Source organism: Chiloscyllium plagiosum, chromosome 6 (assembly GCF_004010195.1).
Source record: "Chiloscyllium plagiosum isolate BGI_BamShark_2017 chromosome 6, ASM401019v2, whole genome shotgun sequence".
Lineage (NCBI taxonomy): Eukaryota > Metazoa > Chordata > Chondrichthyes > Orectolobiformes > Hemiscylliidae > Chiloscyllium > Chiloscyllium plagiosum.
This window is the reverse complement of record NC_057715.1, coordinates 97,651,103-97,677,333: the sequence shown is the minus strand read 5'-3', so window position 1 is coordinate 97,677,333 and position 26,231 is coordinate 97,651,103. Positions and strand designations below refer to the sequence as shown.

Sequence of the window (26,231 nt, the reverse complement as noted above, 5' to 3'; positions counted from 1 at the left end):
TGTGGCAGCTACTGCTCCAGGAATGCTGTAAGCTGGCCTTCCTCTTCCTGTTCGGGAAGGCCCAGCAAACGAATATTTTTTCGGTGACCTCGATTATCGAGGTCAATATGATTTTCCAAGGTCCGGACTCGCTGCTCGAGAGTCCGGACCTGATCCACGGCCGATTGAGCGGTTGTCTCCGAGGTCGCGGCCTTTAGCTCCGCCCCTCCGACTCGGCGTTGAATTTCTTCAATTTCACGGTCGTGCTTCTTCAGCGCGGCCGACAACGACTCCCAACGGTTCCTGGATTCGACGATAAAGGCATCAATCTTCGAGTCAAGCTTGGAAAGCATTTCTGCAAGGCTTGTTACTGTTGGTAAGTCCCCCGGGGCGGCTGTGGGCGCCTCTGCTGCAGCTGGAGAGTGTGGGGGAGGGGTTCCTGCTTGCTGAGAGCCTCGGGCTCCTTTCCCTTTAGTCATTTTAACTTAGGATTAAATTGTTTAAATGTAATATTACACAACTAATTAAATTACAAAACTATTATAAATGATTTGGTGAGCTTGGTAGGGGGTAGGTGACCCACTGTGCCCAAGTCTTGGGAGGAGCACTATAGACTCAGTCTTACTGGGTCGCCGCCATCTTGGATCCCCCGAGATGCAAACATTAATCTAATAGATGAGACCTACAAGTTTGTAGCCTTTAGAGTGTAAATGACATTTACATCCAATCAGATCTGTTTTCACACTTTTTTTTAGATATTTTGCCATCAATTAGTTGGTTAGAAGCTTGGGTACAATATATACCCCCTGCTTTGTAAGCCCCCTTCTGGTATGATGACCCCAATGGCTGTACATGCTCTGGCAACTGGCCCTGAAAGCTTAAAAAGATGATATTTAAATGTTAAATTGTTTCACATCTTGTGTCTTTTCAAGGGCTTACTCCTGATTCCTGAAGAAGGGCTTACACCCGAAACGTCGATTTTCCTGCTCCTTGGATGCTGCCTGACTGGCTGTGCTTTTCCAGCAACACATTTTTAAGCTCTGAGCTCCAGCATCTGCAGTCCTCACTTTCTCCTTTTAAATACGCAGAACCAACTTTTAAAGATAAATTTGTGACACAGTGATAGTATTCATCCCTCTGGGCTAGAATCTCCAGGTTTAAATCTTAAATGCCTTCATAATGTGGTCAAACAGGCTAAAATTTTATTAAATCATTAATGGGATACAGGCATCATTGGTTGGGCCAGTATTTTTTCCACATCCTTACTTAACATAAAACATAGAACAGTACAGCACAATATAGGCCTTTGGTCCTCGATGTTGTGCTGGCCCTATATCCTAATGTAAGATCATACTAACCTACATAGTACAATGAGGGGTATCTTCCATGTGCCTATCCAAGAGTCGCTTAAATATCCCAAATGTATCTGACTCTACTACCACTGCTGGCAATGCATTCCACAGACCCACTACTCTGTGTAAATAACCTACCCCTGACATCTCCCTAAACCTTCCTCCAATCAGCTTAAAATTATGTCCCCTTGTGATAGCCATTTCCTCCCTGGGAAAAAGTCTCTGGCTATCCACTCTATCTACACCTCTCAACATCTTGTACACATCTATCAAGCCATCTCTTATCCTTCTTCGTTCCAGTGAGAAAAGCTCTAGCTTCCTCAACCTTTCTTCATAAGACATGCCCTTCAGTCCAGGAGGAATCCTGGTAAATCTCTGCACCTTCTTTAAAATTTCCACATCCTTCCTATAATGAAAGAAATATTCCAAGCTTTGTCTAACCAAAGCGAAACAGAGCTGCAGCATAACCTCTTAAACTCAATCCCCTGCTAATGAAAGCCAACACACCATATGCTTTCTTATCAACCCTATCAATTTAGGTGGTAACTTTGAGGGATCTATGAGCAGGGACTCCCAAAATCCCTTGGTTTCTCCACACTGCCAAGAATCCTGCCTTTTAACCCTGTATTCTGCATTTAAATTTGACATTGCAAACTGAATCACTTCACACTTTTCCATGTTGAACTCCATCTGCCACTTATGAGCCCAATTCTGCATCCTGTCAATGTCTTGTTGCAACCTATAACATCCCTCCACACTATCTACAACTCTACCAACCATTGTGTCACTGGCAAACCTACTAACTAACCCTTCCACTTTCTCATCCAAGTCATTGATAAAGATCACAAACAGCAGAGGTCCCAGAACTAATCCCTGTGGAACACCACTGGTCACCAAGCTAGAGGCTGAATACATTCTATCTACCACCACCCTCTGTCTATGAGCCAGCCAATTCTGTATCCAGACAGCAATTTCCCTGTATCCCATGCTTCCTTACTTTCTAAATAAGCCTACCATGGGGAACCTTATCAAATGCCTTGCTAACATCATGTACACCACACTCACTGCTCTAGCTTCATCAATGTGTTTTGTCACATCCTCAAAGAATTCAATAAGGTTTGTGAGACATGACCTGCCCCTGACAAAGCCTTGCTGACTATCTCTAACCAAACTTTAGTTTTCCAAGTAATCATAAATCATGAATCCTCTCCAATACTTTGCCCACCACTGATATAAGACTGACTGCTCTGTAATTCCTAGGTTTTTCCTTAATCCCTTTCTTGAACAAGGGAATAATATTTGCCACCCTCCAATCATCTGGCACTACTTCAGTGGTCGGTGAGGATGCAGAGATCATCGCCAAAGGTGCAGCAATCTCTTCCCTCGTTTCCTGTAGTACGGTATATCCTATCCCATTTGAAAATGTAAGGATTTATCCATCCTTACATTTTCAGAATTTTCAGCACATCCTCCTTCCCAACATCAACCTGTTCTAGTATATCAGTCTGTTTCACACTGTCCTCACAAACATCAAAGTCCCTCTCAATAGTCAATACTGAAACAAAGTATTCATTAAGGATCTCCCCTACTTCCCCTGACTCCAGGAGCAAGTTCCCTCCCCAGTCGGCCCTACCCCCACTCTGGCCATCCTCTTTTTCCTGACATATTTGCCCTTGAGGAGTTGTCTTCTTGTAAATCCTGCCAATCCACCTCATAGCAGGATCAGATAGTCTCATAGTCAGTGAAGGCAATGACAACCTACTGCAGTACTTTCTGAGCAAGAGTTATACTAGACATGGACATTAACTCTGCTTCTCTCTCCACAGAGATGCTGCCAGACCTAGTGAGTTTCTACAGGGTTCTCTGTGTTAGTTTAATTGCAGTACTTTGCCCATTAATATGAACCAATCTAATGGAAATGGGAAATGAAAATAGGAGAAATCATGTAGAGATTTGCAAATGGGAAATACAAGTTTTGGAGGCTAAGAAGGGGAAGAAGACGAAGCAGAGTTAACTAATGGAAATAGTATTAAGGGTAGCAGTACCAAATCTACTCTTGCAGTACATATGTATCTACTTGGACAAAGAGCAGAAATAAGTGGGTATAGACTTAAAGTGATCTGCAAAAGAAGCAAGGGTGAAGCAATGGTTTCGATAATTTTTTGCTAGGTTTGAGAATCCCTGGATAGGCTTGTAACAGGATGCCAACATCCTGTTGTAGGCTTGTAACAGGATGTGTTGTTCTATGTTCTAACACATAATGTAACTGGAAGTTAAATTGTTAAGTTTTAGTCTAATAAGGCTCTGAAATAAGGTTTCTTATCTGCTTCCCCCCTACCTTATTAGAATTTCTGGGCCTTTATCCCAAGGAGTTTGGAGAAGAATTACTAAAGTTTGGGGCAGAAATGTAAAACTATGCTAATGTGCCTCTTAGTCATCTACCATGAGACCTTTGCTGAAGGCGACCATCTTGCAGCAGTTTAATAAAGAAACAGCACCTGCCAGACTGTTCCCCTGGGAGCTCATCACATCTATTGTTGCTCAACCATGTCGATCAGCTGCTGCAGGACACTAATGCTCCTCCAGATTCTGTAATATTCCACATTTTGGACTCACTACATGGTAGACTAGCCACAAGGATATAAAATACCTATTAAAGCATCCCAAGGTACATGAACACTATCAAGTAAAATTGGACACTGGGCCACCTATCAGAATAGGTGACCGAGTGCTTTGTCAAAGGTCTACTCATCTCACCCCACCAGCATCCACATCCAAAGGATCATTAGCCACCATTTCCACCATCTCCAGCAGATCACCAGATGCATATTTCCTTTCCTTCCCTTGTCAGCTTTCTACAGGGAACATTCCCTCAGGATCCCTGGTCCACTCCTCCTTCACTCCTAAAATCCCCCATACCCCCATAGCACCTTCCCCTGTAACTGCAGAAGGTGCAACACCTTCCCGTTTATCCCCTTCTCAACTATCCAAGGCCCCAGCCACCTTCCAGGTGAAGTAGCGCTTGACCTGCAATTCACTCAATCTAGTCTGTTTACAATGTGCTCTCCTCTGCATTGGGAGACAAAATGCAGGCTGGGCGACTGCCTTATGGAACACCTACACTCTGTCCGCAAAAGTGACCTTGAGCTTCCTGTTCTCTGCCATTTCAGCATACCCTCGTGTTCCCCAGCCAACATCTCTACCTCAGGCTTGCTGTAGTGTTCCAATAAAGCTCAGTGCCAAGCTGGAAAAAACAGCATCTTATCTGATGGCTGGGGCCCCACAGATTCCATTATTTCAGAGCCTGAACACCAGTTCCAAGTCCTTCACCCAGCCCACACCCCAGGCTGTCATGAAATGGGTTGCTTTGAAGACATTCCTGAAGAAGGGCTTATGCCCGAAACGTCGATTCTCCTGTTCCTTGGATGCTGCCTGACCTGCTGCGCTTTTCCAGCAACACATTTTCTGCTTTGAAGACACCCAACCTATTTTCACATACTCTTTGTCCCCATTACCATTTTCAGCCCTTCCTTGGTATTCTATCAGCCATTCCTTTTTCTGCCATACTACCCTTTTCTCTCTCTCTCTCTTTCTCTCTGGGCTCCTTTATCACCCATCAGTTCATTCCTCATCTCTCCCATCCCCTATCATCAGAAAAAAAACACCTTTTCCTCGCTACTATCAGATCTGAAAAAGGGTCACTGCACTAAAACCATTACCTGTGTTTTTCTCTCTCCACAGATGCTGCTAGATCTGCTTAGTTTCTTCAGCACCTTCTGTTTTCCTTTCAGATCTTCAGCATGCGCAGTTCTTTGTTAAACTTTGTCAAAGAGATGGGTTTTATGTACTGTCTTACACAGAGGAAATGAGATGCAGAGGTCTGGGGAAGCCATTCCAGAGCTTGTGTTCTGGATAGTTGAAGGCCCAAACCACCAAAAGTGCAGCAATAAAAATCACTGATCTGCAAGAGGGCTGAAGAGCAGAGATTGTTGGTCTAAAGAAGGATATAGAGATATGGAGGGTCAAAGTCAGGGAGGGATTTGAAAACAAGAGTGAGGATTTCAAGGCACATGGGACCCAGAAACAAAAGTGAGGAAAAAGGTGACGGGTGAGCAGCTCTTGATGTCAAAGAACAGAATTTTAGATGAAGTCAAATTTACCAAGGGTACAAGATGGGAAGAGAAAGGGATGCACTAAAGCTTGGGGCAGCTTCTGCCAAGGCACAGTGGGGAAAGACCACTGTCTGAGGTCTTTCTGTTGGTTAAATAGGGGTCCGTTCAGTTATCAGACACTTCTAGTGCCTCAAGTATACGTAAATATAGTTTTATACAAGCAAGTGATGCCTTTGTTTGTTGGATAGAGTCAAACTCCAATGTTGGCTTTATAGACTCATACAGCACAGAAACAGACTATTAAGTCCAAATTGTCCACACCGACCAGACATCCAATGTGACCTCGTCCCATTTGCCAGCATTTAGCCCATATCCCTCTAAACCCTTCTGCTTCAAATACCCAACCAGATATCTTTTAAAGGTAATTGTACTCACCTCCACCACTTCCTCTGGCAGCTTGTTCCACACATGTAACCCACCCTCTGAAAAATATAACTCTTAGATGCTGTTTAAAACTTACCCCTGTCACCTTAAATTTATGCCCTCTAGTTTTGGACTCCTCCACTCTAGGAAAAAGACATTTGCTATTCACCCTACCAAGCCCACCATGCCTATCATGACTTCTGTAAGGTCAGTCCTCAGGTTTGTTTCCTCATATGCTATTGTACAGAATCGAACTGCGTTTGTGACTATGTATGTATTCAAAGATTTTTTTTATGAATATGAAATTGGTTAGGATAGTCAAATTTGGGATGCAGGTCTTGGCTGCTGATGAGCTAAGGTGGGTGTAGAGATAACATTATTCCAGTTATGAAAATACCTGTGCTCCATGTGTATAATTACGAAAAGGAAGACGTTGTTAACCTGAAATCTCGACTAACCCCAATCTCTTACAAGAATCAAACTGCTCTCACTCATTTCAAACTATATTCATTTCATAAGGAAACAAATCCTGCCCAATAATACTCCCACTGAGGCAAGTACTTGCACATTTCACAGCCCTGCTGACAAAACCATTTCTCAGGTAGTTTTAGTGAGACTCTCGGGAAAGCAATCATAGAATGGAAAACACAACTGTGGGGGGGTGCGAAAAATGCTACTAGCTGTGGTCAATATTGATTTTTAACTGAGGCAGAAACATGACAAATGTACAAAACATGTAATTTAAACAAGATGGCAGTACAATAATTAATTACTGGACTTTAGTAATGATCATTCACATCACATTAATTGGTGAGTTTTGTTTGGACCAATATCAAGCACCGAGTCATAGTTAGTTTCTGTCATGCATGTTCTGATTAGCAGTCAAACACAGTTTGTTGAGGAACAGCAGGGAAACTGAGTCCCGGGCCAAGGCAGGAGTAATGAATGAACTTCTTTGTTCATTGACGTATATACAGTCAAACTGGGCCTGCACCTCACTGTGTTTGCTGCCACCATCCCCATTAAGATCAGGATTAGTCAAGGCTTGGTAAAGGAAAAGTACTTATTGGTTTAGCTTGTAGAGGCTCTTCAATTGAACAAAAATTCATTTATTGCATGTTAGTAATAAGTTACAGGCTGAACTGATATAATAGATATTGTTCGAGGGACTATGCGATCTTTAAGATCACTCTTTTGAGAACTTATGTTGTTCCCCAACAAGTAAAAGTAACAGGGTAATACTATGGAATTTTAACTTCTCCAACATTAACTGGGGGAAGAGGGTGCATAAATCTTATAATGTATCTAGAAGAGCTTTGTAAGCCAGTACACAGAAAGCCCTACAAAAAGAAGGGGTGGTCCTGAACTTAATTTTGGGTAATGAAACCAAGCAAATGGTTGAAGTATCAACAGGGAAATATTTTGCAGACAGTGATCATAACTTTGTTCGATTCAAGATTGTTATGGAAAAGGCCAAGGATGGGTCCAATACCAAACTGAGGAAGGCCAATTTTATTAAGATCCAAGTATTATTTGTCCAGAGTGGACTAAGAACAGATACTTTTAGGTAAATTTATGTCAGAACAGTGGGGTGCATTCAAGAAGGAAATACGGTGAGTACAGTGGCAACATGTTCCAATAAAGCCAAAGGGTCGGACTACCAAATCCTATGAACATTGACTATCAAGTGATATACAGGGTTGGATAAAGAGAAAAAGGGAGGCTTATGGCAGATACTTGGGGCTCAAAACAGTAGAAACCTAAGAGTCCAGAATATGCAAGGAGAAATCTAAAGAGGAAATTAGGAATGAGAAAATGGAACTTAAAAGAATAATGGCAAATTAAGTAAATGAAAATCTTAAGAGCATTAAGGGTAAAACAGTAATTATGGCAGAGTAGAGCCTACTATAAGGACCACAGTGACAATTTGTGCTGGGAGCCAAAGAACCCAGGTAGGGCTCTAAATTAATACTTTGTTCCAGTATTCACTAGTGAAGGGGACATTGAGAGTGTAGAAATCAGGGAGAAGAACTGTGATATTCTTTAAAAAAAGTTAGCATAGATAGAGAGGAGTTTCTGAGTTGTCTGGCAGGCTTAGAAGTAGACAAGTCTCCAGGGCCGGATGAAATGTATACCAGGTTATTTAGTGAGGCAAAGGAGGAAATAGCAGGGATATTATCTCTGGCTACAGGAGAGGTGCCAGAGGATGCTGGAAAGCCAACGTGCTATGTTATTCAAGAATGGAACAAGAGATAAACCTGGAAACTATCGGCCAGTCAGTCGAACCTGAGTGATGGGGAACCTAATAGAAGCAATTCAGAGGGACAGAGTTAATCTGTACTTGGAGAGGTAGGAATTAATCAAGAACAGTCAGCATGGCTTTGGTAAGGGGAGGTCATGTCTGATGAACTTGACTGAATTATTCGAAGAGGTGTAGATGAGCATAATGTTTTTCATATAGATTACTTAGATTTCAGCAAGGCTTTGATAAGGTCCTGCATAGGAAACTGGTATCAAAAGGTAAGAGACCATGAGATCCAAGGAAATTTAGCAAATTGGATCCACAACTGGATGAGTGGTAGGAAGCAGGGGTTATGGTTGAGGGATGTTTTGTGACTGGAAGCCTATATCCAGTGAGGTTCCATAGGCATCAGCGTTGGGGTCCTTGCTGTTTATGATATATTTAAATTATTTAGATTTGAATGTAAGAAAGTTGATCAGTAAGTTTCTGGATTATATGAAAATTGGTGAGGTGGTAAATTGTGAGAAACTTAGCATTAGATTACAGGACGATACAGACTGGCTGGTCAAGTGAACTAATCAGTGGCAAAAGGACTTCAATCCAGATAAGTGTAAGTGATGGACTTGGACAGGATAAACAAGACAGGGAATACATGATGAATAGGAGGACCCTGGGAAGCAACGAGGATCACAGGGACCTTGGTATGCATGTCCACCAGTCCTTTAAGGTAACAGGGAAAGAACTGCAGATGCTGGAGATCAGAGTCAAAGAGTGTGGTGCTGGAAAAGCACAGCCGCTCAGGCAGCATCTGAGAAGCAGGAGAGTTGACGCTTCGAGCTTAAGCTCTTCATCAGTAATGAGGGGTAGCTCAAGGGGGCGGAGAGATAAATAGGAGGGGAGAGAAAGATAGCTGGGAATGTGATGGGCAGATGCAGGTGGGGATGAAGGTGATAGGTCCTCTCCATGCCACCCCACCCAAGAATTCCTGACCATCAAAGACACCAAGATAGAAGACGACAAAGACATGGTCTTCTTTGACATAACTGCCCCATTCACATCAATTAACATCAGCCTGACCAAAGAAACAGTGACCTCACTACTTGACGAACCAAATATACAAATGCCAGACTGCAGCAAGGACAGCATCCTCAAGCTAGTAGACCTGTGCCTTACTAGCCACTTCACCTTCAACAACAAGACCTACAAACAAGTCAAATGGGACACCTATGGGATCACCAATATAAGGATACTTAACAGTAGCAGTGATGCAGAGACTAGAATGAGGGGCCCGCCCCGTGATCCAATTCAAACTTTGGGTCCTCTATGTGGATGACATCTTTGTCATTACAAAATGGAACAAATTAGAGGAAACCTACAATATCATTAACAACATCCTTACTGGCATAAATTTCATCAAAGAATAAGAGAACAACAACAGACTCCTTTCCTAGATGTCACAGTGGAACAAACAAAACAGTCAATGGAGAATTGCAAACCAGTGTCTACAGGAAAGCGACACACACAGACCAGATATTCAACTACAGAAGCAATCATCCCAACACCCACAAACGGAGCTGCATCAGGGCATTATTTAAACAGGCCACAACACACTGCAGCATCCAGGAACTATGAACAGCAGAAGAAAAATACCTCTACAGCGCATTCAAGAACAAGAGGTACTCAATAAACATAGTCCGCCGATTCTTAAACAACAAACCTAAACAAGACGACATAACACACCCAGAGACTGGAGCTGCACTACCATACAAAGAAAGATATCTCAGAGATGACTACCAGACTACTACCCATTGGCATCGTGATAGCCCACGAACCTACCAACACATTGAAACAGCTACTAAAGGACCCTCTACAGAGGAACCTTGATTATCTGAATATCAATTATCCGAAGGGGATCTCAAAGTCCCGATAGAAACATTACGTCAAAGAGCTGTTTCAACCCTGATCACGTATTTTGTTTACAGGGACAATGATTAAAAACGAACTCAGTTCACTGAAATGTTGCAGAGAACAGTCCTGAACAGTCCAAGTACCGACTCTAAATGACTGACCTCCTGCCCTCTCTCTCCCCCCACACTTTCCCTAGTTTTACACAGGGGTGAACCCTAAACCCTCCTTCCTCAGATAAGCTCTCCAACATTGTCCTGTACAGGGCAGAGGTGTAACCTGTCAAAAACTTGCAGTAAAATGTTGTGTGTGCATGTGTGTGTGTATACGCTATTTGGAGACTTACCCCACAAAGGCAGCAGCAGCCTTACTGTTGGTGTCCAGTCTGGCTGCCCCGGTTGCGCGCGGGTGTGGGGTGGGGTCAGACAGGGGCCTGCACATGGTGTGCTGCTGCCTGTCTTCTAAACAGGGAGCAGACGTCACAGAAAACTCTGAACCCCAGGAGGAAAATCAAATCAATTAACCGAATAATCAATTATCTGAAAAAAATAGATTAGATTCCCAGTGTGGAAACAGGCCCTTCGGCACAACCAGTTCACACTGACCCTCCAAAGAGTAACCCACCCAGACCCATTTCCCTCTGATTAACTTACCTAACATTATGGGGCAATTTAGCATGGCTAATTCACCTGACCTGCACATCTTTGGAGTGTGGGAGGAAACTGGAGCACCTGGAGGAAACCCACGCAGACAAGGGAAAATGTGCAAACTCCACACACAGTCGCCCAAGGCTGGAATTAAACCTGGGACACTGGTGCTGTAAGGCAGCAGGGCTGACCACTCTGCCACTGTGCCACCCTCGTTTGGATAATCAAGGTTCCTCTGTACCAACAACCGGGAAAATGAATGTCATTTACAAAATATCCTGCAGACAGGCAGGAAACTAGCCACCAGAATACATGAGCACCGACCAGCCATCAAAAGACATGACCAGTTATCACTAGAATCCTTACACACAGTTGAAGGAGGATACCACTTTGACTGGGACAACACATCCATCCTAGGCTAAACAGAGACATGCACAGGAATTCCTGGAGGTCTGGCATTCAGACTGAAACTCCATCAGTAAACACAGCGATTTGGACCCCATTTACCAACCTCTGGAAAATAAAAAAACCGGAAATATTATCACTTGCCTTAAAGGACCAAGACACACAAATAGAAAGTGGGACAGAATACCAGCACTTCACCGGACGTTCACTGATGTTACCAAGCTTAGTGACAAAACATCTGAGAACAAACCTACCAATTCAGCGAGCAAACTTATAACCTGAACCTCAACCTGAGCTACAAATCTTCTCAAAAATCACAATTTCGTACCACTCTCAGGCAGGGTAAGAAGCCAACTCCCATGTCTATCTCAGACAGAATGGGAATTGAACACATGTTGTCATTATTCTGAACCACAAGCCAACTGAGGTAACCAGCCCCATGGAGTCTGCATATAGAAACCTCAAAACAAATGTTTTTCTTTAAGCATAGCATTAATAATTTTATGGTTCGCTTGTTCTTTGGTAAAGAAATAAAAAACACTGGGAAGTAGCCAAGCCTATATACACACACTCTGAGCTGTACAAAACATGCTATCAGTGAGCAGCAGATCTGTTTAGGTGTTACATAGCCTTGGTCCTGGAATGCATTTTTTGACTTTTCACATTTTTGTTCTCTGTGAAATGCATCTGACAAAAGAATATTTATCTGAAGTTTAACCAAAATCCATTACCAATGGAAACAATGTTTCAAAGCAGTGAAAAGTCTGTTGTACACAGCGGGAGTAGCAGTTATATACAATGTCATATTTGTTCTCCTTGCATAATCTTCAACTGCAATTGACTTATTTCATTAAGCAGTGATATGGATTTAAGTGACCAAAGAATTGAATGAAGGTTTTGAAAAATATCTTTCTAATATGCAACAAACCAAGTTGAAAAGCAGAGTGGAACACCATAATTAACCAGTTGCTAAATAACCAAATTAGTTAGTTTTTTCAATAACTTTACCAATGCCAGCAAACTTTCCTGCCCTAGGAAAAGCTGGTTTCAGCAATTATTCTTCTGTTCATCATCAGACACCAGCTACATGAAAGCTTAAAGATCTTTCAGATATATACAAGGCAAAAACGTAGAAGCATTAAAGAGAAAACATTCCATCTTAAATTCTATCTGCCATTCTTTCTCCCCTTGTCACTTAACTTGCCTATGTCAGTAATTGTGGCCCCAGGTTGTTATCCTGAAACTATCCTGCAGATCCTAACCCTCTGTTCTCTATTAGTCAGCCAATCAATTGGCAGGATTGGGTGGAGGGTGGTCAGCACTGGCTGAGGTTACTATGAAGGACTCCTTCTCAACCTCTCCACTCAACTGAGGCATGGTGACCCGCACGTTAAACCACCACCAGTCACTCTCTAATGACAGAGCAGTCCCATGGTCTGCAAGAACTATAGGAACTTTATATTTAAATTAAAATAAATATCTCGCCTTTTCCAAGACAAAATATGTATGTTGGAAAAGGACCCAATTTAATCAAGCTTTCTTGAGCTTTAAAATGATTTTTCTTAGCTAGTTATCCACAAGAAGAGATAACAAAACAGGATACAGATACACAGATTTGCCCCTTGTTCTAAAGTACAACTAAAACTATATACAAACCAGTTTTAGGTTTGTCGACAAAGAATAAGATTATGAAACATCAATGTTCAGGTGGGTAATTTCAGTAGCACTACCTCGGGCATTGGAAGAGATTTAGAAATTCTTGATTCTGTTGTTAATTGCATTACGTTTGCACACTTTCCTTCAATAGTTTCTCATTTGAGTTGTTTTCAGCAATAAGGAGGATAATTTATCATCTCTTCTTACCTGCATACGTGGGGATGTCTATTGGAAATTTGCAAGTGTGACCCTCCATTGGACACTTTAGCAAGGTGCAACTTGAATTCTAAGCTAGCATATTAGCATTTTGGCACACAGAAACCAAGGATTGCAGTTGATTTCTGTCCCCTTTGTGTATTCCCAGAAGGGTAAAACACTTACCCTTACTCAGAGCAGCCTTTGCTTCAACTCATATCATGCTTGTAGTCTGGGACACAACCCACAGGAGATATAGTTTTCTGCTGGGGCTAATCAGCCCCTCATTTTCTCTGCAGCCACCAAAAATCACAGGTGAGTTTTCCTTTTACCAATATCTCTCCCTATAAAGTGTTACTGTCTGATGTTCCCTTGACACCTGTCAGGTGTAACATTCCATAGTTATTCTCAGAACCGAATATCAGCTACACTGAATTTTCACAAGCAGCAACATGTTGGCTTGCAAACCTTTTAAAAGAAATCCATGTTGTTCTTAAAAGTTTAATACATCTAAGAAATTCATGGTTATGCTCAATTATCAGGACAACACAGACTTCCACTGTATATAAAAGGAGCCATGAATGATGTTTAACACTGCGCACATCAGCAAACATGTTTACTGCTGTCCTTATGTTGGCAGGACAGTTGCTGACAAAGCAAGATAGTTAGGACTCAGACATTACTCAGAATGATGCTGCATTAACATTCAAAACAACAAAATTTGACAGCCAGCTATATCGCAGATACTAGGGCACACATTTGTTCGAGGTGGGTTTTTAAAATGGCTCTTGAAAGCAAGGATAAAGGGGGAGAGAGAAATTTGGGATGGGATTCCAGAGCTTGGTGATGCTCAAGGGGCCAAAATGAAAGGAGCGATAATATCCCCACGTATTGTAAGTCAGAAGGGGATTACAGAGGCCGGGAGGATTTGAAAATGGGAATAAGAACATTTTAAAATCAATGCATTATTTAACAGGAGCATCTGTAAGGAGAATGGTGATGGGTGCATAAGATTTAGGACACAGCAAAGTTTGAATTACCTCAGAGCCAAGGGTCAAGCCTACAGGTCACAAAGGCACAAACTATTACCCCCATCTGTAATAAAAATCTGCTAAATACTTTATTTTCAATTGCTGTGACAGATTCTTCCACCTCTGTATATACCATTACATTTGGTTCTTCAACTGAGCTGCAGACAGTCCTTGCTAATATTTCTTTTAAAAAAACCCTACCAATTTCCCTCAGATTTAAATGAGATTAAACTCCACCTAGTGGTCAAAAATAACACAAACAAAACGAAATTCAAATATTTCAACTCTTTCTCTACCCACAAGAAATAAAACTAAAATAAACTTTGACAAAGTGAACAAATTGGCAGAGTCCACAATTTTTTTTTATTTTGCTATTTACTACAAATCAATGACATAGTTATTGAACATGCTGTTGTATTGTCATTGAATATGATGAACAATTCAAGTTACTATAGCCAATATGTTTGATGTCAAACTTTTCCTCCTTAAAAAAACATATCTTAACTTCTGAATTACCTCAAACTCATGGAAATGTAATCGCATGGCAAGAAACTAGGAGGACTCGCAAGCAAAAACTATTAAAGCCAGATTGGTTCAGTTAGAAATTAATCAGTATCATGCATCGTTCAGTTGGTAATGCTCAAGTGTTTGTTCCACAGTGTGCAGTTTTGAACTTAGTAACTTTGAATCCTGTGGTGAACTTAGAGCTTTAATAGCTCAGCACTCTGCTTGTTTTAAACCATTAAGGAGCAGTAAATTCAAGTGATTCTTTGCATTCAAGTGTTTCTATCTCAGTCATACTTCATAAAAAATACCAACAGAAACAGAATCAGACACATGCAAATCAAGTGCTTCAAAGGCTGAAACTTTGAAATTTTCATCAAAACATTATTAAAAGTAAACTATCCAGCTCTATTTCAAAACTTCAATATTATTATTTACTTCCTTCTTGGCAAATCCTAATTTAAAGTAGTTTCATATAAAGGCCACATGTTGCTTCAAGTGATAGTGGCTTTAATGTCCAAATTTAGTTACACACAAACAGTCGCAGATTCAGACATATTAAGCATCCAGCTAAATGTACTTGAATTACGCAAATTTACCATAAATTCTATGCTAATATATGGATTTGTTGCCTGAGTGGTGAAAACAATCTTCAAGGCTTGCTCAGCCATGGTCACTAGCTGGTAAGGAGGCAGAAACAGCTTTCAAGACTGCCTCAGGTTGCATTTAAAAATGGCCTGCCGACTGCAATCAATTTTAAGATCCCCCATCTTAATTAATTGCATATGAAGTATGTCCCCCAACACTGGGAACAAGAATGAGGAACATGTATTGAACATCATCCAATCAACAGAAGCAGTCTCAACATGTCCCAGATTTAGGTAAAACTCAGCTTACTTCAACTTTCTTTGGAAGATCTTTGACCTCTCTCAAAATAGTCCTAAGATTTTATCGAGCCTTTCCACGATCAAAATAAATGTGCAATTTTTACATCATGGAAATTACTACCTCTTTTAAATACTAATGTCCTACTTGCCCTCCAGAATCTGGTAGCAAATCTGTTCATACACAGTTTAAGGAGCAGCATATTAAGCATACAAGATCAAATAGTTTATGTAGTTAAATAGGTCCTCTGTACTCCATTTTTCAACACACTAACATATAAATCCAACTTTACTCTGTAGATATTTACCTATTTGTACGTCATTGCAATTCCTGAAATGGATTCAGATTTTAGCAGCCACACTTAAAAGAACAACTTTAAACAAAACCACTCTACATATACTTTATAAGCAGGCCACAGAGCTTAACTTACATAACACCAGACATCCGTCTACATTGGGAAGGGATGATGGTTAGATTTACAGGAGAGTAGCTGTTAAGTGGTGCATTTCAAAGTGATTTCACCATTTTAGAGGAATTTCAAGCTTTGTATCAACTTGAATTTTAATTTTGCTCACCATTATTAGTGAACCATCCTTTTACATGAAGGAACTAATCAGGTAGACTTGTAAGTTCAAATGAAAGACAAGTCAGTAAATTAAACCAGCAGATATTTAATAGAAAAAAATAAATTAGGATTGAGCCCAAAATCTGCCAGTGGATCCACAACTTTACAACAATAATCTAACTACACCCCAAACATTCCAAGAATCAATAGCAATGCTTCAAAAGAAAATGTAAAAATCAAGCAAAAACATCTTCTAGGGCAGTTTCATTTGGTAAATTAAATCAAAACAATCTCTGTCTAAGTTGGAGACAGACCTGAAAATTGCAGGTCAAGCAGCATATATGGTGGAAGAAAAAGAATTAATATTTCAGCTTGTTGATCTTTTATCAGAATAGTGTCTCTCTCCAAAGATGTGGCCTGACATGTTATGTGCATCCAGAATTTTTGGTTCTAAATTTAGATTTCCAGTATCCACAGTATTTTGATTGTATCTGGAGAGTTCCCCATCATCACAGTGAATTCTCAAATTTTTAGAAAAAAAAAGGTTGCTTTTATAATTTTTAATTAGCCACTTCCTCACCGAGCAACCTGTTTAATGACTGTCAAATCTGCCTTTCTAAAATATCATCTTTTCTTTCAACATAAAAGTATTATTTTGCTCTACCATTTAGCTGAAAAGACACTTGGAGCATATTTTTCTTCGTGCACAATACTGAAAGCATAACTTCTAGAAAGTAAGATAACAGAATACAAAAAGTAAAATAAGTTCAAAGTAAACTCTATGAATACAAAGAGGTTTCGTTTCAGCTACTGCTGAAAATGTGTTGCTGGAAAAGCGCAGCAGGTCAGGCAACATCCAGGGAACAGGAGAATCGACATTTCGGGCACGAGCCCTTCTTTAGTTTCAGCTAATAAAGAGGACTGAATTGGATGATCTGCCATGATCATATTGAATGGCAGGATAGGCTCAAAGAGCCAGATAGTTCACTTCTGTTTCTATTTTCAATATTTCTTTGTCTATGATTCTAAAGGGCTAATCCATGACTAAAACTAAAATATTGAACAGTCTTACCAGACTCAAAACATTAATTCTGTTTTTCTTTCTCCTCAGATGCTACCAGACCTGCTGAGTTTCTCCAATATTCTCAGTGTCTGTTTCCAATCTAAGAACAGATTCATGACAGAAAGTTTCACATCTCAGAATAATTTAAAAAATAGAAAATGCTAAGTAGAAAAATGCTGGGGGAAGGAGAGCAAAAGAAAGTTTTATTGTTTCAGGTCAAGTATCTTTCATCAGAAGAAAATACAATGAATAAACTTCCAGAGACCATAGTAATGGTGAAAATCCTGGAATCGTTTTTGAGAAACAGCTCTTATAGGCTGCCTTTGAGAGCTAATTAGTTTCTGGCTGCACTTACTAAAGGTTTGTCAAATGTCTTCACCCAGCTGTAAAGATTGTGCTCCAATGGTGGGGAAAAAGCAGTTTCTACTCTCATCGTCTTCTTTGCTGACAGTTAAGGGAGCACGTACCTCAAAAATAAAGGTTACATGAATAAGGGACTGAAGGCCTGCAGTCAATCCAAATAAAGAACTGTCAGAATGATAAGGACTGCTAGTCAGGCTGTAGTTTACCTTGAAAACGCAAGCATGCAATGTCCATGCATCACCAAGTTTCTGGTCATTTGCAGGGTCTCAAAATAGGCACAAAGATTGTGATTAGCACATTCAAAGAGCTTGATATATGTTTGGAGATGTACTCCAGACACTCCCAAAGATACAGATTGCAACTTGGGAGCAGGCATACTTCAAGTAGGAGGGTTGATCAAGATTGGGGGAGGCTTGGAAGATGCAGAAAATCACTGCTTAAAATCATCTCTCAATTCCTTGTTGTCTCACTGCTCCTTACTCCAACCATTGTATAAAAGATATTGCATGTCATAATTGTTCAGATATACAAGGAGCCCAGACAGTTTTTGTAATCTCTCAATACATTTAATTTCTCTTCCAACTTTTAAAAACTGATTGCCATGATGTGCAACAGTAAGTGGTCACAGTGAAGAACAAAATATTAAAAGACTGCATTCATACATAGTTCCACAAAAGACCACAGACCTGAAATGTTCTCTCTCCCTGACCTGAGTATTACCACCACTTGCTTTTTGGATTACAGATTTATAGCATCTGCAATATTTTGCCTTTTTCAGTTTTCCAGCAATTTTCATATTTAAGTAATGTTACGCATTAAAACTAAATAGTTTCAGATCACTATCAAGCTTTGTCACACCAGTTAAACTTCAGATTAAGTGAAAGATATGTCCACTTCAGTAGGAAGCTTGATTTAAACAGTGCTCAAGTAAGTCTACTGGATGTTCTAGACAAGAAACAAAAACCTCAATTCTATATGTCTAATGTGAAACTGGTTGCTGCAGTTTCTCAATCATAGAATAACCACACATTCAGAGATCTTTCCTGGTAAGGAAGAACGTGCATCACAGCTAGCAGCAGACTGCAATATAATTGTTCTTGCTACCCATGTCTTTCATCAACTAATGTCTTAGAACAGCAGTCTAGTGTAACATGGTCCAAAACACTAATCTTTATTTTATAAACAATTTGGATTACAAACCCATTTAAAATAAAAACATTTTATCTTTTCACAAAGAAGTGCAAAATCATTTCTATGCCAATAGTTAAGGCCAATAAAGTTTGATCCCAGAAGCGCACTTTGAAGTCAGTGTAAATTAGGTTGTGTCAGTACATGTCTAAAGTTAGGAGTGTTTGTATTTTGAGATGACAAATCCAGCAACTAGACTTCTTCTTCTGGGTTACCCTGCACACTTGTGCTCTTTTCCTCTTGTTTTGTTTTAAAACTTTCTTTTTTATGTCAAGGAACACCTAACCCATTTCTAAAACAGACCCAAATTGAACCACAGATATTATTGGTATTGCAAACAAAGTTCCAGAGAACATCTCAACTCCTAAACAATTGATGAACATATTTCCATGTTCTATAGAAGAACATGTGCAAGAAAAAAACACTTTGAGTAAGCAATCCCCTTTAATTGTTTTAATATTTGAATCAGAAACAGGTTGCACTTTTCAGTCAGTCATTCTGTAGTGCCAACGATGAGAGTTTCTATGAATGAATATAGATTTAACAGCAGGGTGAAATAGGCTTTTGGAGTTCTGACGTTCCAGCTTCACTGTATTACTCAGATTAGGCAGATGATGATACGTGGATATTTCTCGGTGGTCTGGAATGCGTATACAGTCGAAGCTGAGTTTGAAGGCTGTTGGATCTATTAGAAATTGGGGTAAGTGCTGAAAAGAAAAAGATATAAAATATATAGAGAACTGTTCAAGTTTTTTTGAGAGTGATATAAGCAAATGGCAAATATTTTATCTGATCAGCATACACCACCTATATTAGGATTTTTCAAAATGCAATTCTCAAACCCTTATGGGGTCATGAGAATTTAAATCATGACATTCCTCTCCTCCATGGCAATGGCACCCAAAAAGCAGATATTTGTGGGACAGTCCTGGGATGGGATGTCAGGCTCCCTAGTATGCATGCATGCACATAATTCTTGTTATTTCCTTGATCTGGTGGGTATGGCTTAATGGAATAAGCTTTGAGACCTGTTCAGTGTCTCCAACAGAGCCTTTAAATATACTAATGTAGAAAAAAATATATAAGTTGACCTTCTAGAGATGTTCAAGGAAGGTAATAAGTAATTTGATGAGGTAGATGCAGGCAAAATTAAAATAACCATCAGGAAAAATAGGCTAAAATGCTTTATATTGATTTTTTAAGAAAAAGTCATTAACTTCTTTGGAAATATAGAAATTAATACGGTTATGGAAAGCAGGATTGATCTAGGTGGCTTAAGAAAAATACCATACAGGTTTGAATGGTTTAGCTCCATACTGTAAACCTATCGTTCTAATATCTTGTACAATGAGAAACAGATAAAACACCTAACCTTTGGATTTCACCCTTTGCTTCTGTAAATTTATTACGAATCATGAATGTTGCAACAGCTTCTGCCACCTAGAAAAAAAAATTGAAGATGACACACTTTGATTGAATACAAAAGAAAATTTAGATTTGTGCTCTGGTTATAACAATCATATTCATCCACTGCATCAGATTCTAAACTTCTAAAGACAAAGTAAGTTAAACAAATTTAACCGAAAGCCTAGAAGGATTTTGATAGTCATACAAAAATAACACGCATAAAATACTGGAAAGGCACAGCAGATGCAAGTCAGTTCTGGGGAAGGCCTTACATCCAAAATGCCTTCCTTCTTACAGGTGAAAATAGTGTTTTTTATTACAGGCTTCTGGCATTTATAGATTTTGTCAGTTTTGGTCTGTCATGTCCAGTTTGGTAAAAGTTTTGAGGAAATCACATGCATTTTCGTTATTCAAATCATTAAAAAAAAGGTTCTAGCAAACTTTACAATTCTAAACTATTTATGTAGAATTACTGGCGGCTAAAACAAAACTCAACTTATTAATTTAGGTGATACAGCTTAAATCAGCAACGTCATAAAATGCTTCCTTATCACTCTGATTTGGTGACATTTCTTGGTCACTAAGTTCACCCAAGTCTGCAAATTTTCAGGCTCAGAATTTGTTAAAATTTGAATGCCATAACAAAATCAGAGACTTACTTTGTCTGGGGCATCTTCATGTACAGCATGGCCACATTGTGGAAGAACTTGCATCTGAAATTTTCCTAATAAAATAAATGAGAATCATAATCACATTAGTGAATTCCTTGTTGTCATTTGAGAATAGTTTTTTTAAAAATTGACTCAAACGTCGGTTGCTCTCCCCCCCCGCCCCCTTCAGACAAAGGCTAAATTTTGATCAAATTATTAACTGATCAAAATTACAAATCAGCACTATTCATGATGGAACCAGCGAGATAACTATTTACACAGGATCAAAGTAACAAAAAGTGGAGATGGAAATACCATGCATCAAGTTTCATAAAAAGCAAAGCGTTTTTAATATGGAATTTACATTAATGATAAATACAGATTTAAAAATCACGTGTTACTTATATTAAAACTTTAAGGCTATAGAACATCAACCAGCTGAAATTAAAGATGAAAAGTTAATATTACTACCTTGCATTTGACCAATTGTAAGATCTCGATCTAATCTATCAACACCTGCAAAATAGAAAAAAAGATAGCTATGGTTTATTGAATTTATTTAATAGACTGTATAAAATAAACCGTATAAAAATAGTTTTCAAAAAGGAACAAAGGTAGACCAAGATGAAATTGTACCTGCTAGTAATAATAGTTTGGGGACTGGACAGCCGAGAAAGAGGTTGGATAGCCCTTTAAACCATCCCTCCCAGTACTTCTCAGTTTTGGACAACTCAACACGCCATGTGTACTGAAATAATAAACATACAATAACTTTATTAGTTAATAGCAGAACAGCCTAGACAGAGGAAGAAACAGAAATAATCCATCAATGCTGTAACAGCTAAAATAATGAATTCTCAGATACTGTACATACAAAGCAAACTATTTTGGAAAAATAAGCTAGCTTTTTTTTAGGCAGTGTTGTGTTGTGATGTTGCACATCATGATACTACATTCCACCTTTGGTGAATGATAACAGTATGGGGAAAGAACAGGTGTTGTGAGAATGATTGAATACCTTGACACAAGGCACAATGGGCTGAATGGCCTCTAGCTGCACTGTGACATATTATTTCTATGAGCAGTTTAAAAAATCATTTGTATTCCCTGCTGATATATTTTCAGAGAGGAAACCAGATAGCCGCTTTGATGATGCAGAGAAATACAATGGCCATTAGATTACTCTGCAATAATGAAGCCAGTAAGGATTAATGTCTTCAGAAGAGGGTTGAATAGGAGGATTTAGAAGAGAGACAAACAGAGGAACAAAACACATATAAGCATCCACACTGCTAGAAACAAAGAGTCCAACAATAAAATCAATTACTACATTCACTTAACTTAGAAAGCTTTATTTTTAAAACATTTTGAAAACAGACTTAAATTTAACATTTGATTTTTAAGAGCTGGTTACATTACTTGGCACTTCTAATTTCAAAGAGAAAAAAAGGAAAAGGCACACAACTTAAAGAACACGAATATAGTTAGGTTGAAAACGTAACAAAAGACATTTTCACGAAAACAAACAATAAAGCAATTGAATAGATGGCTTACACTTAAAATCCACAGTTCATCGCTTACCTCAGTTTTACTTTCTTTCAATTTTTTACTTGATTCAGGTTCTTTGTCTTTCTTCGCTGTCCCTTCTTCCTCCTCTGCCTCATCCTCCTCCTCTTCATGAATAGCAGTGTCCACAACAGAATGGGAGCTCCCTGGAGTGTTGATATCATCCTCACAACTTGAGGAAACAATTCAGAACGAGTAAATATTTAACTTTTCTAGAAGTGTGATTACTTCCCCATACAAGATTCTTGTTACAACTTCACTAAAATTCTATTTGTAACCTAAAGTTAGTTCCCAGGGATTAAATTCACTGATCAACATAACTGAAAGTCGTGAATTTAGAATTCAGTCGAAAAATCTATCCAGATTGTTTGAGACATTGCGAATTTGTTTAACATTGCAATGACCACCTGCACACAGTATATAGATTGCTCTAGTCATTATGGAGTAGCAAGAATTAATTTCTAGCAGCTCCCAGCTTTGAGGTGGTAGTAACTTTATTGGCAGTCCTGCCATTCATCAGTCGGAGATCTGAAACCAGAAGATACAGGACACTTTCTGAAGTTTAAACAGAGACTGAGGGAAACTGTTAGAACAGATTGTTACTGCAATTTTGGAGTTTTACTATCCATTTGGACCATTAAAACTAATTGAAATTATCTCATTGTATTTGTAAATTTTTGGATGGTATTTAATGAGGATCCATCTTAAATGAGACATCATTTTCATAATGGCACAATGCAATTAATGTACTTATGCAGGAAGAATAGAAGAGTTGACTGGTATTTAAATGGGAAAGACTACAGAAAGCTGAAGCAAATAGTGATCTTGGGATCCCAGAGTGTGAATTACAAAAAGCAAGCATCCAAGTTCAGTGGGTAATAGTGCAGACAAAATGGGAAATTTGCCTTTATTTCAAAAGGGAATGGAGTATAAATGTTTGGATGTTTTGCTAAAATTATACAAGGCACTAGTTAGACCACAGCTGGCATACTGAACAGTTTTGGACCTCTTATCCAAGGAAAGATATACTGGCATTGGAAGCAATCCAGGGAAGATTCACTAGGTTGATCACTGGTATGGACAGAAATTTGCTTAGAATCATAAAATCCCTACAGCGTGGAAGCAACCTAATCGGCCTATCGAATTCACACCGACCCTCTGAAGAATGTCTCAACCAAACCCCTCCTCACCCTATATTTTTCTCCATGGCCAATCTACCTAACCTGCACATCTTTGGACTGCAGCAAGAAATTGGAGCTACCAGAAGAAACCCACACAGAGACAGGGAGAATGTGCAAACTCCATTCTGCCCAAGGGTGGAATTGAACCTAATTCCTTGATGCTCCAAACACCTCACTTTCTGTGTCCATTGCTCTTGACGTGGTCTCCTCTACACTGGGGATACAGGACACCAACTTGCGAAACATTTCAGGAAACATCTGTGGGACACACACACACCAAACAACCCCACTGCCCTGTGGCTGACAACTTCAACAACCCCTCCCACTCCACCAAGGATATGCAAGTCCAGGGCCTCCTCCACCACCAAATCCTAGCCATCTGATACCTAGAGGAAGAACACTTCATCTTCTGCCTCGGGACCTTACAACCACAAAACATCAATGTCAAATTCCCCAGTTTCCTCATCTCCACCTCATTCCAGATACAACCTTCCAACTTGGCATCGCTGTCTTGAACTGTCCTACCTGCCCATCTTTCTTCTCACCTATCCGTTCCACCCTACATTCTGATTTATCATCATCACCCCTCCACGCATCTACCTATAGCCTTTCCAGCTACCTCCCATCATATTTAATCGCTCAACCCCCTTTCCCACCCTCTCCCACATTCCTGATGAAGGGCTTATGCCCGAAACGTCAATTCTCCTGCTCATCGGATGCTTCCTGACTGACTGTTACCATCTCAACACTTAATCACTCTAATCTCTCATCAGTCCATCAACCCCCAGCACTTATTGTTATTGCCCATTTTCATGCTCACTTCTTCCATCAAAAACACCAAATCACGTCTCCATACTTTTCACTAGAGTCTCCAGTCATGAACAATATTCTCTCTCCTCAGTCATTCTACAGCAATTGACTTGACTGATCATAGCATTCCCCTACCATAACTCTACTGCATTCTGTAGCTTAGCTCAACTGTTTTATTGTCTGGAACATAATCTCCTTTGGTATTCCTACCCACTGTGAACCTTCATTCCAGAATTTATCCTTGACACCTTCTTCCACAATAGCATTCACCAAGAGAGCATCACTATTTAAACATAAGCCAATGACATTCACCTGCACCACTTTTCCTAATCTGTTGGCCACTGTATGTAAGCTGTGTAATTTGTTTTGGATCAGCCGTCAAGCTGCAGTTAAATATTAGGAAGACAATGGAAACAGTTGAACTTTGATATAAAATGCTTACATTCTTCAGAGTTTCCACTCCCCTTCCTTTAATTAAGTTGAACCAGAATATCTGCAAACTGTGTTGTATTCCAACTTTTGTTGAGCTAGTGACCCCAAATCACATCCAACACACAGACTGCATACTTCCATTTCTGTAGCTTTATCTGTATGCACCCCAAAAACCAACTTCAGTCATCTGTCAACTGAACCCCCATCCATTAGTCACCTCTAATTTTGACTATTCTAATGGCTTCCCATCCATAAACTTCATGTCGTCCAACTCAGATGCCTTTATCCTATGCCAAATCAAAGCTCAAGGACACCATCCGTTTTTGCTGATCTATACTGGCTTCTGGTCTTGAGATCTAAAACTGAAAGAATGTCTTTGCCATATTTAAATCCTCCCAAGCCATCAGGTCTCAAGGACCTTTATTTTGCCTCGAAATTCACTTGTGGAATGTGGGCATTGCTGGCTGTACCAGCATTTAGTGCATCTATGTATTTTCCCTGTTTCTATGAAATACCTCAAGATTTATTTTGTACTTTTAAAACGTTCTATAGAAAATTATAAGATACTAAATTATGTTAAAAACCCATTTGGTTTACTAATATCCTTCAGGGAAGAGAGTTCTCTCATTTGGCTGACACTTGGCTCCTAACCAATAGTTCCTAAAGAAGGGCTTATGCCCGAAACGTCGATTCTCCTGTTCCCTAGATGCTGCCTGACCTGCTGCGCTTTTCCAGCAACACATTTTCAGCTCTGATCTCCAGCATCTGCTGACCTCACTTTCTCCTAACCAATAGTAAACTACATGCTGGACAATTAGACAATATGTTGGCCTGGCCAGCAATGCTAACATAAAGTCAAAAGTCACACAACACAGGTTCATATGAAATCACAAGTCATTTCACCTGACAAAGGAGCAGCACTCCAAAAGCTTGTGATTTTCAGTGCGAGCAGCAGCTGAGTTTAAACGAACCCGGAAGGCTACAGCTAAGGTGAGACAGTTTGTTTTAGCGGGCAGCGGTGTTTTTTTTTCTCTTCACAGAAAGAGCGGGAGCCGCAGGGGGAAGTGACGATGACCAGAGGGGCAGTCAGAAGCTGGTGTAGCGCAAGCTTACCTGGGTAGGTTTTTTTTTCCTATAAAAGCGCGCAGGAGAGGAACCCGAGGCACTACAGAGGTAGTGCCTCCCACCCGCCCTCCTCCTCTAACCTAATAATAAGACCCGTTGTGGTAAGTAGGTAAGTGCTGCATTTTGCTTGTTCTATTCTTTAGACCTAGTTTTTTTTAAAAAAAGGTTACTTTTAGAGGGATGGCAGTGAAGGCAGTGCAATGTTCCTCTTGCAACATGTTTGAGGTGAGTGATGCCATGGCCGTCCATGCTGATTACACTTGCAGGAAGTGCACCCATCTCCAGCTCCTCCAAGACAGTGTTAGGGAACTGGAGTTGGATGAACTTAGGATCATTCGGGAGGCAGAGGGGGCCATAGATCGGAGCTTTAGGGAAGTAGTAACTCCAAAGATTGCAGACAGATGGGTGACAATGAGAGGGACTGGGAGGAAGCAGCCAGTGCAGGGACCCTCTGCGGCCGTTCCCTCAATAACAAGTATACCGTTTTGGGATACTTGTGAGGGGGGGGGTGGGGGGGGGGGGGGGTGGGGTCGAGTTACCAGGGG

At 40.0% G+C, this 26,231-nt stretch overlaps 1 protein-coding gene across 2 annotated transcripts in view; it reads right to left on the bottom strand.

Moving 5' to 3' along the window:
* Positions 1–14,287: 14,287 nt before the first annotated feature.
* The window catches only part of ppme1 (protein phosphatase methylesterase 1), a 62,544-nt gene continuing 50,600 nt past the window's right edge, over positions 14,288–26,231 (bottom strand). For both annotated transcript variants that reach the window (XM_043692210.1, XM_043692208.1), the window contains 6 exons: positions 22,154–22,310; positions 21,209–21,320; positions 21,044–21,088; positions 20,582–20,646; positions 19,888–19,955; positions 14,288–19,222 (listed from right to left, as the gene is read on the bottom strand). In XM_043692210.1, the coding sequence (XP_043548145.1) occupies positions 19,204–19,222; positions 19,888–19,955; positions 20,582–20,646; positions 21,044–21,088; positions 21,209–21,320; positions 22,154–22,310 (466 nt within the window). In that variant the 3' untranslated portion in view covers positions 14,288–19,203. The remainder of the gene's footprint in view (positions 19,223–19,887; positions 19,956–20,581; positions 20,647–21,043; positions 21,089–21,208; positions 21,321–22,153; positions 22,311–26,231) is intronic.